Source organism: Myripristis murdjan, chromosome 8, assembly GCF_902150065.1.
Source record: "Myripristis murdjan chromosome 8, fMyrMur1.1, whole genome shotgun sequence".
NCBI lineage: Eukaryota > Metazoa > Chordata > Actinopteri > Holocentriformes > Holocentridae > Myripristis > Myripristis murdjan.
The window spans coordinates 10,125,299-10,143,379 of record NC_043987.1 but is presented as its reverse complement, the minus strand read 5'-3'; the positions used below and the strand labels follow the sequence as shown (position 1 = coordinate 10,143,379).

The 18,081-nt window shown below is 40.2% G+C and overlaps 2 protein-coding genes across 4 annotated transcripts; both read right to left on the bottom strand.

Annotated features, from left to right (window-relative positions):
* Positions 1–2,555: 2,555 nt before the first annotated feature.
* On the bottom strand, positions 2,556–8,729 carry hirip3 (HIRA interacting protein 3). Of its 2 annotated transcripts, none has more exons than XM_030056949.1 (8): positions 8,581–8,729; positions 7,237–7,357; positions 6,951–7,110; positions 5,925–6,314; positions 5,676–5,830; positions 4,523–4,670; positions 4,248–4,346; positions 2,556–2,954 (listed from the first exon to the last, which is right to left on the bottom strand). In XM_030056949.1, exons 1-8 carry the CDS (start codon positions 8,649–8,651, stop codon positions 2,773–2,775), a joined length of 1,326 nt encoding a protein of 441 aa, XP_029912809.1. In that variant the 5' UTR covers positions 8,652–8,729; the 3' UTR covers positions 2,556–2,772. The 2 variants fall into 2 exon arrangements, with proteins under 2 accessions (XP_029912809.1, XP_029912810.1); XM_030056950.1 differs by having other exon boundaries at positions 5,931–6,314.
* A 582-nt stretch (positions 8,730–9,311) lies between these two features.
* On the bottom strand, positions 9,312–16,683 carry kctd13 (potassium channel tetramerization domain containing 13). Of its 2 annotated transcripts, none has more exons than XM_030058492.1 (7): positions 16,253–16,683; positions 15,238–15,508; positions 14,334–14,503; positions 13,830–13,919; positions 12,422–12,474; positions 12,058–12,253; positions 9,312–10,827 (listed from the first exon to the last, which is right to left on the bottom strand). In XM_030058492.1, exons 2-7 carry the CDS (start codon positions 15,473–15,475, stop codon positions 10,579–10,581), a joined length of 996 nt encoding a protein of 331 aa, XP_029914352.1. In that variant the 5' UTR covers positions 15,476–15,508; positions 16,253–16,683; the 3' UTR covers positions 9,312–10,578. The 2 variants fall into 2 exon arrangements, with proteins under 2 accessions (XP_029914352.1, XP_029914351.1); XM_030058491.1 differs by having other exon boundaries at positions 15,238–15,498.
* Between the last annotated feature and the right edge of the window lie 1,398 nt (positions 16,684–18,081).

Genomic DNA, 18,081 nt, shown 5'->3' with positions numbered 1-18,081 from the left:
ACTGGTCAACCCTGACAAAGGAGGACATCTTAGCCTATTACGCTGATATAAACAAATGTTTAACATTCATCTACATAGGGACACCTAAGCATAGGACAGATCTCTGCTCCATGTGTAATGATAGCCTATAGTAAGTGCTTTATATGAAGGCCGTAAGCCCTACTACAAGCATAAAAACAAAATAAGACACATCACATCAGGCCTGGGTGGAACAGGTATGACTCTGAGTATCATGTTGAAATCATGGGCTATTGCAGGTAGATCCAGACGAGGGCCTGTGCTTGAGCAAAGAAACTCTAATGCAGGATGTAAGCATGCCTTTCGCTTCATTTGTATTGCGGAGCAAGCCTTAAGGGCGGATCCCAAGGCTGAAAAGATGCAAAGTAACAATGCTACCGATTTTTGAAAAGAACAACTGTAAACATCTCTTCCATGTACGGATGGAACAGACAATATTGCTGAGTTATGGCAAGAGCATTAAAACACCTTATTAAACTGCATCCAACAATATTGAAAGTAATATTTCAATGCTTATGTCATGAGGCATACCAAGCTCTAAACAAGCTGCTGGCAAAGCGAGTGGTTTAGACCACATGACTGCTGAATACCTTAAATACGGCAGTCTGAGGACGGCTTCTGTCCTTGTTTGTTTGAATGGCTTTATGATCTGTGGCTTGTTACCCGACTCTGTTGTCTGTTCTGTACAAGTGTGCAGCTTAGACATGACCCACAGCTTTAGCCAGCATACTGTCAAAAGTCCTTAAAGGAAACTGTAAACAGATCTAAAGGTCAGAACTCACCAGTGTGTTTTATTGATGCTTCCAAAGCTTTTGATCAGTGTGAGAATTCAGGCTCACTGGTAAATGTCCACCAGACTATGCAGGTAAAATGGGGCAATAGGGTCTCAGTTCTATTTGGGGTGAGCAGTGGTGTCAGATGAGGGAGAATTTTGTCTTTTTAATCCATACATTGATGATCTGTCCAAGCAATCGAAAGCCTGTAATTCTTGGTGCATGCTTGGTAATTCTCTAATGAACCATATTATGTATGCAGATGATCTTGTGTTCCTTAGTGCATGTAGCACTGGTCTCCACTAGCTCCTTACTACATGTTCTGTGTATGCTGTGTAACATGATGTCAAATACAGTGCCAGTAAGAGTGTTGTTATGATCTGTAAAACCAAGGAGGACAAACGTCTAAAATGTCCCGTGTTTAAATTGTCTGATAATAATCCTGGTGCCTGTAATAAGGTAAATATCCTGGACATTTTATTACATAACAAATGACAGGTGATGATATTTGTAGGCAGTCTCTCACATGATGTACACGGGCAAACATTCTCCCACACAGGTTTGGTCTGTGTACAGAGCATATTGTACACCACTCTATACTGCACCCTTGTGGTCAAGCTACCAAAAAGTGAGCTTGCAGAGACTTGAGGTAGCCTAGAATGATGCCATGAGTATATGTAGACCTAGATGGAGTGGTGCAAATGAAATGTTTGTGGCTGCAAGGGTCAGCACGTTAAACCAACTCTGAAGAAATCTCTTGTATAAATATATTTGCTGGCTTAATGGCTCCGAAAATTAAATCATCCTGGTTTTACCAAACATAAAAGTTTGTACTCAAAGCTACCAATCCCAGCTATAGAGACACTGGTACAGTTCTTTTGTAAGACAGTAATATGTATACATGTTTTTTTTAAACCATGATCTTTTATTGTGCAAAAGCACAATAAAAGTCCTGTCTTTTATCTGGACCCTTGAGTCTTAAATATTTGAATTGAATTAAATGAAATCTTTTTTTTTTTTAAGCAAACACAGGTCATAAACAGAAATGAGTGATACAAACTGCATCCGCCAAGTATATGTACAGTATCACCCATGAGTGTATTCTATTTAATAAAACAAATTAAAATCAGTCTTGATTTCAGCCCAGGATAAATGCAGATATAATTCCTTATTAAACATGCAAATACCTAAAAATATCTCCAAAAATCAGTGTAGACTCAAATTTTTGTATCAAATTATGTGGTGATATGAAAGTGAGTTGTTCCCTGATTCTTGAAGAGTATTTCCTTCAGCAGCACTCTAACTAGTTTCTTGAATTACAGTCACTTTAGCCACCAGTGCAATGAGTTTGTTTTCAACACTGGTGCAGAACCAAACTGACAATTTACTTCACAAGCCAACTCACACATCATGCAAAGTGACAGTGGAAGATGTGGATTTGAGCTACATATTATACAGAGGTGTATGTCCTGCAGCACACCAATCCATTGCACATGAAATAAACTGTAATAAAACATACCTTTAAACATCAATTCTGTGATGAAATCATCTTTGCACCTTTACAGCTTGGCAATTTGCATCTCTGCTGTGCTGTCAGATCTCTATTCATTGTGCTGTCTTTCTCAAACTCTTTAATTAAGAAGCATTGGCAGAGGCTGGCCACCCTGGTTTGCATAGTCTCTATCCAACATTTCAAGTTACCAAAAAATTCACTTAATTGGTACTCCTTGTTTGATTTGACCCATGTGAAAATAAAAGGACGTGTTCATATAAATCTCTTTTATTAGAAAAATTTAAGAAATTGACAACGATTAACAAAACTAGTTCTTATCAGTAAAGCCATGTAAATGAAGTGCACCGTGTGTTCTCAGGCCATGTTATTAAAAGGTTTGTAAGTCTGTCCTTCAATATCACGGTAACATTTACAAAAGGTCAAGGAATGTCAGAGTCCAGGTGGAACATCGGTACTCGAGTGTCCCTGTCAGTCGCTGTCTTCATCGCTGATGATGCCCTGCAGGTTGCTCCAGTCTGCTGCTCGTCTGCCCCCTCGGCCTGTGTGGCTGTCCTCGTCGCTGCAGGAAGAGTTCAACGTGCGCTGATACGGAGAGGACTCAGGCACACGCTGTCCCTGCCACGCTAACGCTGCTCTTCGTTTAGGTCGACCTGAGAGAGACATTGGCAATTCATTGACAGTGGGTTTCATTCATAAGTCTGTTCATATACTGTAAGTACAAATTAAACAATTCTAAAACATCTTCCATTACAATTCTGAAACCAACGCCGTAACCACTATACAAACATTTGCAGTCTCAAGTTGTGGTTCCATCTTCCATCTCACAGCCTCCATGATGGAAGAGTCCACTGTACAGAGCTCTATACAGTGGACTGTGGAGGGCATGGATGATAATTAGTGTTACACAAACATGGGATTAGACTTTTAAAGTCGCAAACTATGGTAGTTAGACTGACACACAAGCAAGGAACGAGAAGAGGCAGGCTCTTTACGACCTGTAGCAAATACAACCACTGTTTTCCAGTACAGAGCTGCTGAAAACAAGTGCCCATCTCTGCTCTTACTGTTACTGTTAGTAATCACTAGCTGTCCCCTTTGTTGAGCGAAACCCACAAAAAATGGGATTCTGAAATGTTCCCACAGTGCTGACCATTCCCAAAAGGGCCAAACATGTTGTGTTATTTAATGAGTAAACAGAGTCACCATCACAGATGACTTCCAAACCAAACCCCAACACCAGGGAACTGCGTCTTAAACCGGGTCGGTCTCTAAACCCTGAATGAAGACAGACCTGGGATGAGGATCATAAGCGGCTCTGAGACCAGCGTCCTTGTTTCATCTTAGAGTCTCAGAGGCGGCACTGACTTACATTACGAGGTGTTGAAGCTCTGCTACTAGTAAAAATGAGTGTTGGGCAAAGGAAAAATATGACGTTATCATGATGTGTTCAAAGTAATCTTGTAAAATTTAGTTTTCAGTGAGCAACTACAATATTTAGTTGTTTTAAGGAGAAATGGAAAAACACATTTACTGTTATATACTGTTTATATTGCTGTGTAACAGCATCTAAAAGCTAAGGACTCTGCTCTTTCGTAAACACCTCTGCACCCCTGTGACACCTTTTTATGTGGCTTCTGAGCAAATTTATCTGTATCTTGTTCAACAGATGATGCTCAATGGCACTTAATTATTGAGGATCTATTCAGAGTTGACTATGTGGTGTCTGACCACAAAGGTTTGCTGTAGCAATGTATTTCAAAATGACACAGATCGGAAATGGACAGCTGTATGAGCTGTACTCACTCACTCTTATTTTGGTTGGAAGGAACTAAAAGCAAAATCATTTTACTTTCCTTTCCTGCCTGTGATCATATACATCACAAAGACATGATAAAGAAGGCTTTCTTCAGAAAAAAAGTTGTGTAAAACATGCTAATAATCACCTTGTGTGGAAATGATGTTTCCGACATCAAGCTCAGCTATTTCTTTAGCTTCTTCCCTCAGACGTCGGACCTCTTTGCATTTCTTAATAGATGGAGCACCTGTGTGCAGACAAGAAGTGTTATTACATTAATGCAAGTGTGAGAAGGAAAAAAAAAAAATCAGTGATGCTGTGAGTGTTATCTCAGCAGAGAGACTTTCAGCTGCCCATCCTTAAATAGCAAGAAATGTTTTAAAAAGGCAGCAGGTGTAAATAGCTAGACATCTTCCTGCTAACCTTGCACGCCGAGGTCTTCGAGCTCCTTCTTCAGAGTGTTCACCATCGCGCGAACAGAGCGACAGCCACCGAGGAGCTTGCTGAAATTCCGCCTCACACCGCAGAGGTAGATGTAGCGCTTCAGCCTCACCACAGCTTTATTGTCATCCTGCACAATGAACCAAAAAGAAAAGACTGATAGAATTGAGGCACAAATATGTTGTGAAGGAAAAAATAAGGGTATCCCAAAACTTAACCACTTGTGCCATCTGTGCCTGGGTTTAGCTAATTCATTTTTAAAAGTCTGCATCACCTGCGTTCCAGCTCAACTCATGTGATTCTACATGTTACCAACAAAAATCACAGTGTTTTGAATAATCTTTGGCACAGTGCAAGGGAGTACTTTTTACTATGGATCTTTTGTAGCACAGAGGAGATATGTTGCTCAAACACTCGATATGTAGTGTTAGTGAATGTTTGAGTTGTAGAACATAATAAATTATCTTGAAGGAGTAGATGTTTACCAGTAAGCTTGACTCCAATAATTTAACAATGTTAAATTATTATTTGTTTTAAAAATGTAAATTACTTATCAAACAGACCCAACAATTCAACTACCAATGAATGAGTGGGAGTATGCATGTGATAGATCGAATATGAAAAATAAGCCGAAGTGATACCTCTTCTCTTAATAGACAAGCTAGGCTGTCAGTGTGCTGCTGTTAGCCAGTGAAAATAGAGTGGAGTGGCAACTCTTCACTTTGTTACACAATCTATGACAGTGCGCTAATGTAGCTGGAAACTTTCCCTGCCCGTTGGACTCGTACGGTGCCGGTGCAGGTGTTTTTCTAATTCAGCGATTCCGTCCGCGACCCCGTGTTGGCGGAAATTATAGAGCCCTAGTTAAGTTGACCCCCATCGGATCTGCACGATTCACACAAGTCACCCAAATTGACACGAAAAAAGCGAGTTGCGCTTTTCGGCGTGCTGTTTGCATCCCTGAAAGGTGGTACTTTCCGAAGTCACTGCATGGCAGCAGACACAAGGATGCACAAAACAAAGTGCAATGGTGCATGAATGTGACTGTCACTGGCAACTGTCCACACATGCTCATTTTGAAAAAAAAAAAATAAATAAATATCTGCATGTGTTGAATCTTAGTGGATAGGCTCACCTTATTTTCTTTAGGGATATTTTTCCTGTCCTCTGTTTTTGTGGATTTCTTCTTTTTGCCAGTTTGTGGTTTTTCTGTCCCATTCTCCTGTTCATCTTCCAGAGACTGGAGTGATGATGAATCCTCGTCATTTTTCTTCTCCATCTCTTCCTTCCCTGTGGGATGTCACAAAAAAAATAATGTTAAAATAAGCTCAATCCTCCTTTTTCAAAATTCATATGCAAGATGTGACTCTAAGTGGAAACATGCCTTCACCTTTTTCATCATCATCTTCTGAGGACTCACTGCTGCTTCCTTCAGTGTTGACTTCAGCGTCTCCATCTTGCTGTGATGAAGTTTTCTCTCCCTTGCTGGCATTCTGGCCTTTTTTCACTCTGTTCTTTTTGGTTTTTTCTACACTTTGTTTTTGGTCATCATCAGAACTACTGTCTGAAAATACTTTACCTTTTTTGCTTTTTTTGGATTCTTTCATTTCCTCTTCTGATTTCTCATCTTCACTGTTATTCTCTTCTTCACTGTCTCCATTTTTGTTTTCCTGTGATCCTCTCACCTTTTGCTCATCATCTCCAACTTTGTTTATTTGTTCTTCATCTCCATTCTCCTCACTTCCTGTTTTGTGGTCCTGTTTTTCATCCTCTTCTGTCATGTACCACCCAAAGAAGCACATGTGAGTGTTTGTACTGGAGCAAGAGTTACAGACATGATGCATCCTATGAATAATAATGCAAACACAATGCAGCCGGGAAGGTAACTGCTAGCATTTTCTGTGTCTACTAACAACAACAACAACAACTAAAATGCTTTATTGACTCAGTGTTGACTGAAATAAAATCTGGGCTGAGAGTGACAAAGCTCATCTGGCTGTTATATTGTTCTATGTGATATAATTCAACAACTGGCAGAAGTACACTGAAGCAAACAATGTCAAATACATGCAAATGTTGCTTGGTCAAGACGTGGAATAAAAAGGACCTGTGTAGATTTTTGGGCCCCTTATTAACAGGATGACTTCTTCAGATTGTATGAGGCAGTCTGACTGCATGACTGCACCTTCCACTAGTGACATTTACATAAACCCTTACTGCAACTTCAGCTTACAAAGAAGAAACAACTTTCACCTTAACATTTCTTATCATATTTTAAGAAATGTTATTTGACAGAATTTCTAAATGCATATATTCAATGTCCTTATGATACAAATGATCACAGATGATCACAAATGAAAATCACAGGATCCAAAACCTCTACAGTTGGAAAAAAGAAGTTAAAACCCACCTGATGAATTTGATTGATGACGCAATTTCTTTGCCTTGGATTCATTGTCATCAGCCTCTCCTCCACTGCTCAGGGGCTCAGTGTCCTTTTCCCTCTTCCTCTTTTTTTGGTGTGGCATCACAGCTGGAGTCTCTGACTCACTGCCATCTTTGCCACTGTCCTAGCAATACAAAAAGACAATTTGCCAGGAACACTGGTTAACACTGAAGTAAAGACTGCAGAGATCAAATGTAAGGCACCATAAAATTACAAATACACTCAAGTGAACATGATCATTTCTTTTTACCTGCATTTTCATCAGTTCCTCTATAAGCACCTTTTTCATAAGTTTCTTGGCCTCTGGACTTAAGGAGTCACGGTCCACAGATGCCAAATACCGCTGCTTTAAAATGCCTAAAGTCAGGGTACTTCAATAAGACATGAAAAAATGATACTGATTAAAAATAATTTATTAGGATAAACCCCTCAAGATGCACTAACTCATTTTCAAGGGGGTCCCAACATTTATCACAATCACTACACAACAGCAAAAGAGTGACAGCGTTAAAAAAAAAACAACAGAAATATAGTTATCAATACAGCAACATACACATAGACAACAGACAAAGACACAACACAATACATACAGTAAGTAATGAAAACAACGAAAACATTACAGCCACAAGGTGGCCAATAATAGATAAACAATAGTTAGAGTAGATCAAATACCATCAGGTGTAAATATCAGGCATAAAAAGTGACAGCTTCATCGATAACAAGAGCAGTCCTTCTCAAAGTCAGTGTATAATTAACTTCAACTTTCAACTTTACTTATTTTATGTCCCCAAGGGGGCAATTAGTTTTGCAGCATGACAGACACACAGACAAACAACACACACTCGAGTACAATGGTACAGTGGTAAGCCACCTTGGGAGACACCACCTAAATACAGCAGCAGGTCAATAAATAGCAATGCAGTAAATATACAAGATGCAGGTTAATAAATAACACTACAATAAATATAAAAGATACGAAAATGTAAAATGTGCTATATATAAAATGTAATAAATATAAGATACATAAAATACGTTAAAATACCTTGTGGCCACAAGGAACTATAAGACTCTGCCAGGTAAGGGCTTGTTAACCCCTCCCCTGACCAGACTTTAAGATAGAGATGGCCGTGGGAATAAAGGAAAATTTATACCTGTTGCTTTTGACAGGTGGGAACCTAAATCTGGAGCCAGAGGGCAGAGTCTGAAATTCAGTGAGCAGGGGGTGACTGGCATCTGACAGGATGCTTTAAGCCTTCCTTCCCACCTGTCTGGTAAACAGATCAGAGAGCGCGCTCTGCTGTACCCCCAGAAACGTGCTGCACGTGTTCACAATTTTAGTGAGTGACTTTTTAGACTTAATGCTCACGTTACTTTGTACATATTAACAGACTAAAACTAGAGGAAAGATTAAAGTTACGTTAACTTAAGTCAGGACATTATAGAAAGCTCCACCTGTTGAATTCTGCCTCGGTGTGTATGAAGTGTAAACTAACGCCGTATCAGCAGCTGCTCCGGTCCAGCTCACGGTGCTAACCCGTCGCTCTGTGGGCTGAAAAACAAAAGTTTATGTGTGAAAACGTGCTGCTTTCTTTACCTGAGGTCTGGCGCGTCCCTCAGTTGACGGCTCACAAACAGTTTGATGTGTACTTCGTCCTCCGGCTCCATGTTTACTGCTGCTGCTGGCTCTACTTGTCAAACTCTCTGGCGGGCGGGCGGGAGCGGGTCAAACGCTGCCGGAAATGACGTCAGATCCAGCCACGAGTACCGCGCTCCACGCCCACAAAATGTCAACACCACTGTATTCTTGCGCAAACAAAATTAATACTTTTACTTTTGTTTTGTAGATATTTATAGATAATATAGTGTATTTTTTTCTATATAGTGTGTATTCTTTAATGCTGCTCATTTACTCATTCACTGCCCTGTATTTGTGCAAATGGAAAGAAAAATCTGTCTCTTTTCCATTTGGTGTAGCAGAGCCTTTCCAGTGAGCCAGCAAGCACAGCACCGGTAGCCTGGCTCTGTTAGACAGAACTGAATACAACAGATCCTTAATTAATGTCAGCAAATTTACACCACTTAGTTATGTGGAGAATTTGACGTCGCTGCATCTGTGATTCAAAATAGATACATCTGCTATTTTGAGCATGTGTCGAGTTTACAGACACTTGATCGGCACACAGGTCAGATTCTACATTAAACCACAGATAAATCACATTTCAGTACATGCCTGCTCGTCAAATGGTAAAATGTACACAAGTCATTTCCACAAGGGAATTTGCTGCATCTGTCAGTGCATCAAAAAGGACTCTAAGAAACAAGAACTGCATTTCTTAAGTAATTTATTGAGAACAGTTTCATCACCACTAGCAAATTAATTTTGGACGGAAGGTAAATTAGTGCATATTTGAAGGTATTTCAAGCTGTGATTTAGAAAAAAAAAAAAAAAAAGTTTGAGAACATATTGCTCTCATTCATGCATTTTAAGAATCCAGAGTGATTACATTTGTACAACATCGGTGAATTAGAGCAAAAAATGTTTATCCTGTCCCTGAGGGCAATAAAAATACATCATGGTATTAAGTGTCTACAGGCAAAATTTACCAGCAATTTTTAGCCAATTACTTTGAGCAAATTGTAGCGGTTTGGTATATAACAAAAAGCAGTGCAACATCATGGCTCAGAACAAAATACCATAATATTGACAAGAAAATGTTAGACGTGTCATGGCTCATTTTTCGAAATAGTTTTTAAACTCACAACACAAGGTGAGGAATACAAAAGGTGGTGTGTGGGGTGCATTATTTCCATATCAAAAATTTAAACTGAAATGAACTGAAACTCACTTGAACACTAGCTAACACCATTTGCACAAGGCTGCATACAATAAAAAAAGTTAAATACCAAACAATAAATTAAGTTCATAAATTAATAGAAAACACATCTTGAAGCAATAGCAGTAATAATTTAAGAAAACTGGAGCTGCTCAGCACTCCCACTTACAATCTCCGTACCTGCAAACTATAAATGGCAACTTTTTTCCAGTGTTAAAACAACAAAGTTTACACAGAATCGATCCTCTGTTCATCACTGTTGCATTTCTGCCCAAGTTATAAAAAGGAGACAGATATTTTAAAACCTGAATGAGCAGGTTTAGTCTAACACAGAGGAGGTTCCCAGTGCAGATCGCTCACACCCACGGTAACAGCAGGATGCGCCCTCTAGAAAACAAAACCACTGAACATAGTAGGAGTGGTCGGTAACTGTGTGGCAGGTTACTTAGTTTGGAAAGTAATATTCAAGTCAGTCCTGTGTACCAGGTGAATATTTCCTAGTTTGAGAATTTACAAAAAATGTTTGAGATTTTATTTTCTTGTAAACAGAAGCATTGTTTGACCTCCAAATGTCTCACTTCAGGGGCAAATCGGTCAACAACCCCTACATTTCTGATGTGGCTTTTGAGACATTTAATGTTAACCAAAGTACCTTACTACTGCAAAGATCAAAGTCGTCTCTTTCATTCTGCTAGTCTTCAACAAAAACACTTTTCACATGACATGAATTTTCTTTCATGCCTTCCATCCTCTCATCATTAGTCCTTGTACACCGTTTGCTGACCGTGCCCTCTCTCGTCGTGCATGATATGTCTCCTGACGTGGATCCGTCTGACCCGCCTGTCCCCTCCTCCAGCACCCTCTTCCTCCGACTGGCTTGCTCCCAGCGACGAGCCCGAGCCTCTGGAATCTAACAGCGGCAGGCCTCCTGGACCGGATCCTCTGCCATTTTCATAAATGAGGATATTGAGGGTTTCTTCAAAGATGCGAGCTTCAGGAAACTCAACCTAAACAGACAGAAGTCAGTCAAGTTTGTTAGTGAAAGGCTCATAATTTACTTGCTCTAGATAGTTTGGTTTAAATTTTTGTTCTTGACAGCGCACTCATTGTGCAGTGGACAAGGGTTAATAAAATGTTTAGCTATCTGCCAGTGTTTTAAATGAACCCCTTTCTACTCTCAGTCTCACTTTACGACACCTGCTACATTTCCAAGGACTTGCCATTTTCCTGTGCAGTGCCCACGTAATGTAAATAGCAAATGCACTTGTGCCAATCTGTGCACTCATGGGTGTGTTGGTGTTAAAATGAGGTGTGGTCAGGTAAATTGTTGGTGCATTGTATCTTGAAGCAGCTATAAGTGATTGTGCGACTGACGACACAAACCAGGTCTGAAGTGAGTGGTGCAGTATTTCACTGTTGTTTTAAGGGCACATCATCAAGACTTTAATGTGCGCATATATAGATTGCTGCCAACGCGTCTGCACTCTGCTTTTTCCACACACGTCTGCTTAACCTCAGGGAGCTTTGATGGAGTCCTGCTGTTGCTGTAGATGATCTGCTTGTGTGCTTTCACTTTGTGCATGAGCAGATTAATTTCATCTGCAGAGAAGCATTCCTTCTTACCTGGCAAATGCACAAATATAATACCATTCTGGCAAGGTGAAAGGACACCTGGCTTTTAAAGGGAATGGGAGATGGAACTCCGATTAGTTTACTGCATATTATGCCCAAAACACACTATGTACAACCTTTGTGAGCCAGGCAGCTGGTGCAAACCTTTTTTTTTCTGCCTTTAAAATAGCAAAACTGAACTTGGAGCTACTCTAAATGCAGCTGTGCCATGCTCTTCAGACTGTGCACTTAGACCATTAAAATAGAGCCCGTTGTGTTCTAGGGTAGGTGACAGTACCTTATCAAGAATTTTTTTGACTCAAATAAATAAATAAATAAAAAATAAAAAATGAACGATCACGCTCAAATTGCATCACAAATAACTGACTGCAGAGTTATGGAAATGCCAAAATTATAGCTGCACATGTTGCTTTATCTATATGACACTGAATGTAACTGAAAAGGGAAACCACAAAAAAGCAATTTACTAAAAGCTGTTTTCACAGGTTGCTTATTTTGTCAACGATTTCTTTTTCTTTTCTTTTTTTAAAACTTAATTGACCATGAAAACATATCCAAAGAACAACATTACAAACATAAAAATGCAATCATGGTGTTGCGCTTACTTTGGTCTGCTTTTTCTCTGTTGCATAGACAATGGAAGTGCAGCAAACTTCAGCGATCTTGCGGCCTTCACCGTAGAAAGACCAACAACAGATCTCATCCCCGAGAACATCCTTGACAAACAGGACGCGGCCATTGAAGCGGAGGCCGAGCTTGTCAAACAGTTCAATGTTCTTGAGCAGGTTGTCATCAGAGTTACTGGTCACAGGGAGAGACACAGGGCAAGAGGTTATGAGCAGCCCAATCGGTGCGGTTCATTCTACATCAAGAGAGTGAGCCTCAACGGTGAAGGTCAAATAATCAGGTTCACTGACATCATTGATTTGTGCCTTGTTTTTCCCAGACACATTGTTGGTTGAATCTCACCTGGTGTAAGAATATTTGTTGTTTCCCCTGTTGTTCTGCAATTTTACTACAGGCTGTAGAAACAGGAAAAAGGGAAAAATGAGGCAAACTGCTAAATTGTGGAGAAATTTGTAATAAATCAATGAAAATCACTCACTCACTCTCACACAAACACACCCAGTATTCAAGTCCTTCAAGAGTTTGTAATTTAAAGACACAACAATAACAACTGAACAATGTCTGAACCTCTCAATTTCTAAAAAATATTTATATGGCTTATAGTATTGAATATTACATTTAAACCTGATGTAGAAAGCCATAAATATTTTTAAAAAAATAATGGATCACAACCTCCAGGGCTCACAAAACTAGTGTTATGTAGTATCATGAAAGACAACAGACACCCCAGACCCAACAGCAATCCCTACAACACCACCCACAGACAGAGCTCCATCTTTTCTTTCTCTAGCCATCTCAAGCAACCAAGAAGTCTCCCTGTGCCTTCCATCTCCTTTTGCCCTCTTGTCTTGGGGATATCACCTCATGGACCAGTTGCAAGAACCCAATCTATCCACCCTTTGCCTCACTAAGTGGCCATGGAAGCCCAACCTAAAAAATCCAAACCTAACCTTGTTGGATGGGATAAGGCCCTATCCCATCCCATCCAAAAAGCCCCCCCACGTCTTTGTTGGAAGGTCTCATTATTCTAAATACAACCGCCTGAAGTCTATAAGCTGGCTCTTCTTCACCAGTATGCGACCAGTGCGTCAGTAGGTAGACATATAACTCTGCTGAGGGAAAAGTCTTCTGCTATCCCAGAGCCTTGATCCACGACAGCATTAACCTTAACTGGTTTGCTCTAGTGCTGTCAGAGGGGCCAGCTCCCCTGAGCACTGTGGTTCATGTTGGGTCTGATGATATTAAGCTGGCTAGCTTATTGAAGATGAAAGATTATTTTGGAACTCTTAACTAAAATCAGTAATCTGGTTGAGAGCCTGTAATTTCAGATTGTCTGCTTTCCTAGTCCCCTTAACTTAATCTGCCTTTGCCAGCTGCACATTTTACTGAAAGCTTACTGTAATGCCTTTGATGCTCCTTTTCTCTGTTTGACCTCGACTGGATAAGCTCCAAAGGACTGGCTTCAAAACTTCTGGCAGCAAAAATGGAACTATTAAACTATCCAATGTTTTCAGAAGGTTGGTTTGTTCTAAGCCTCATAAAGCTGTTTACTGTTTACTAATTTCTAATGACAAAACCTACACACAGGTAACAGCACCAGCATTTCCCCAGGACACTATGTGAAGAAACGGAGTTGGACAGATTCTCACCTACAACACATGCCCGGTTCTGAATTTCTGCTGGTCTGCTGGTTAAATGCCTATTGAGAAAACTTTCAAACATCTTCTCAAAAGGACACAGAAAAATTTACCTTCCTACATGTAGCAATCATCCTCTGTTCTTCTTTGGCTGAGGTGATCATGGGAATACGGCAAACACTTTCATAAACATCCTTTTTTTTCTGAAAGAGAAATTACAGTTACATAAGAATGAGGTGCATTGTGATATGATACATTCAGAGCTGATAACGAAATCATTTCTTGTTGTTGTTTTGGGGGTAAATTGTAGACTCAGTGAGAGCTGCAGGTTTGAACCCCTGGATCACTTGACAAAATGGAAAACTCTAAAAACTATGGGACTACTGTCAAGATCATCTGACCTCGTTTCTACATGCCTGCTCAATAGCAAACAGAAAAGGACTGTTTGTGTCATGTCTTTCTGAATGTGAACCAGGGTAATGCTTAAAAGGAGCGTGAATTATCAGCAAAACAACTTTGAATGCTATGAAAACATTTTTTTTTTAATTTTAGAACCCAACTACAAAGAGTTGAGAAATGTTCCAAGTAAACTGTTGGTTAGTGGGTCATCCACTTACCTGCATAGCAGTGAGGCAGTGCTGGATGAGTCCCTGGACCCTGTAGTACTGAGCCTCTTTCAGAACCTCATCCAGTTCTCTGTTGTCCTCTGGAAGCGGCACCGAGCCATCTCTCAGAAAGTTCAGAACCAGCCCAAAATGACGGCCACATCTATCCAAAACCACCCAGCCTACGAAGAAAAAAATGATTAATTTACATAATTTGCATGCTTTGTTGCTTGATTTAGTAAATCACTGGCCCCCACTGCGTGCTTTGATTATGGCTGTAAGTTTGTAGCTGACAAACTCTGAGTGTCAACATGAGGGTTGACACTTTTGTAAGATGTTTTGGATGACAGAAATACTCAAATCATCTCTGGATAAGTCATCGTGAGACATGTCTGACATCTTCCTAGGATGTTTGCAAAGACAGTATGGTCATGTTCAAATGCTCTTACAACTCTAAACTAAAGGTCCTATGTGGATTAACACCTCCTCTCACAATTAGACAGCAATGGCAATAGTGAGCAGCAGGGAGGACTCTCTGAGGGTAAGGTTACTTTCTGTCCAAAGCCGACAACACCACTGCAGGGATGATCTTATTTAGGTCAGTACCAAAACATTCTGTGGCTCCCGGTCATTGTCTAAGGCTGGGAACACATGCACAACATTTTGGCCAATAAATTACATCTACAATTAGGTCCTTATAAATGATTTTTAAGACCAGAGCAGAACTGAACAAGGATGAGATGGCAGAAATAGTCAGCATAAATAACATGCAGTGTGTAAGAGTTAAGGACTGGATTATGGATTTAACTGTGACATGCTCATGTTCACAAGTATTGACATAAATGCATTTAACATTATACATACATTATGGATAAAACCTGGGCAGTAAAATGCTTTGTGCTCCTCAGATAGTTACCTTCTGAGTCTAAGGTGACCTCGGTGCCTCCATTGCACATGCTCCTCAACAAACTGTCCTCTTTGCTTAATGTCTGGACGGTTGTGTAATGCAGTGAACCACCGACGTTTAGCTTGACATATTTGCTCCCCAGCAGACCCACATTTCTGTGTGGCTCTGGGTTTTGGCAGGCGGCCTGGGAGTCGCTGGTATGGGCAGAGGCAGCAGTCATACTGCCACCTGAAGCCTCAGCTGACATGGGGCTCAAGAGTCACTTCCTGACTGTAAAACAAATAAAACCACAGATAACACTGATGTTCAATCTATCAACTTACTTTGCCAAAATATCACATGAAGCCATTATGCTTTTTGTAAGAAACAATCACTCATTTGTTTATATACAGGCACACAACAATGTAGAGCTGGGCTTTAAGGACAAAATCAAATATAACAATATTTTCAAATACCCTGATGTCGATATTGTGAGGATGACTACTGATGCTTTAGCATTATTTGGACAATGAGATGTTTAATAAAGAATTATCAGTAATGCCTATACAATAACTAAGCGGGCAGATGGACATAATAGAACAACTAGAGCAGTCTGGTAAGTGTATAAAATTACACCACTTTACTGTAGTGCTGCTTTTAAAACCATGAAAAACAGCATATGTCGTATCATGATACTGCGATATCCCAAATCCCACACGAGATTTAACATTAATCTCATATCACAATCTCAATATATTGCACAGCCCGACATTAGTGTGAACATCAGTCCAGAGTATCTCCTTGCTTGCTAGATGACTCATCGTGACTATCACACTGTGTATCGTGATACGCAGTGCGATAGTCCTGATCAGGGCTATCCCATCACACCCATAAAGCCACGGCTGTAAAATAACAAAAAGGGATTCAGAGTGTTAGCTCGACGATTTAAGGTCAATCTGTAAATCTAGGCGTTTTCAGTTCTCTCTTAAGACGCTATTTAGCTAACAACACCCAACGTCAGTCGCTTGCCACATACTGGACTTACCACAGACGTAAACCATCCAAGGGAGTGACGCTGATACTGAAACTGGCGTGAGACAAATATGTAACTTTAGCTTTGTTAGCCAGCAAGCGCGAGTAAGCGAGCCAGCTACAGGATAAAGACCCACAACTGCATTTAGCTATAACATAGCTAAGGTTTGGCAACTCATATTAACGTAGCAAAGCCAAATAGCAGCCGAGCTAGCCTAAATCAAAGTGGCTAACACGTAGCACGTAACGTTATATCAACCAGGCTTCAATCCAGGGCGGGCTTCAGCTCCGTGTCGCCACTTCTTTGGTGAGAAAGTAGCAACCAACAATCAAAAGGTAAACTTCGTGAACCAGAAAAGACAGCCTCAGACAACTGGATACAACAATCTTAACGTCAAGATGCGTAAATAGGTCGACCGGAAACTGGCGCATCTTCTTCCGCCACTGCTGTCTTCTTCTTCTGTCCTTTCAAACGGGCGGCTCATAGTTCACGAGGTGAAACAGCGCCAACACACCGCAGCGGTTAATCATCCCGAGATTGAACCTCTTCATTTCACGAGGCGTGATTGAACACGAAGACTTCAAATTGGGTAGTGTCTCTGGAATATATCTGTAATCTTTGTTTTAATTGAGTGATAATCAAGGTGGTATAACTTAATACAGCGCTTCAATATAATTTTGTTATTTCAAACGCAGATGCCCTGCTTTGCGTCCTGGTGGCGCCAGAGGGAAAGCCATGGACTCACCCAAATTGGTCTCATCTTATGAGGCTAGAGATTTATGGACATTTATGGGCAATTATGATTTGGTGATTTTATGACCTACTGGCATTTCAGTTCAGTTCACAATTAATAAAGCTCCCGTTCCAAAGTGTTTGCGGGCAACTGTAATTCTACTGTCAGGAGTACATGTATGTAATGTGGTCTAAAGGCTATTTCAATCACAAAACTCTTTGGAAACATACATTTCACTGAATGTAATTTTCCCAAAAGTTTTGATGCATTTTGATGCGTGTTTTTTGTATAAACACGCATCAAAATCCCTTCATTCGAGGTTCAGATAATCAGGTAATTGTACTATATTTCAGCTCTCTTTTATGTATATTTCATCTTTTTCTTGTTCAAATGCCCCCACATATGTTCAGCTGTTCAAATGAATCATCTTCCAAAAAACCTTTAAGTCAATCAGGGTGGCATTGCCTCTGCAGAACAGATTGCTGCTTCTCTTTGGTCAGTGTGTGATTTATCCTGTACAAGTCATCAAATCCAGAACAGGCAAAACTATCCTCACACCTGAATATTTCAGTCGCCATGTAGGATTGCATAGGTTTTATGCACTGTTGCTTGCAGGCTGTCTTTCCAATTGCCTCAGTGAAATTCAAGCTTTGATATGTCAGTAAATAAAACTTTCTTACCAACTTTCGAGTTATTTTTTGGAGATTGTTTGGTCCATGGTGAATCTTAAGACTTGTTTTGTTGCCTGAGAAGTGGTACAGGATCAGCAACTCTACTGTTAAGGCCACAGTTTGTAACTCATATACTTGTTGCACTACCCCTTTAGAGGCATGGACTTCAGCAGCCAGATGACTGTCACTGGTTCAGATCACACACTCACTCCTTTCTTATGTCAGTGCTTCATTATGATTCCCACTGAGGCTTTCTGACTCTACAGCTCTCACTAATCATTGACCCTGTAAACTAGTTTGGCCTGCTTTTTGTAAAGATAGATATTTTGTCTAGTGCATTTTAATTTTATTTTTAATTTCATTTTAAGTCCAGGGGAATTTTATCAATCACAATGAATTTGAATGCACAACATTACAGCCTTAGTTTTCAGGTTACT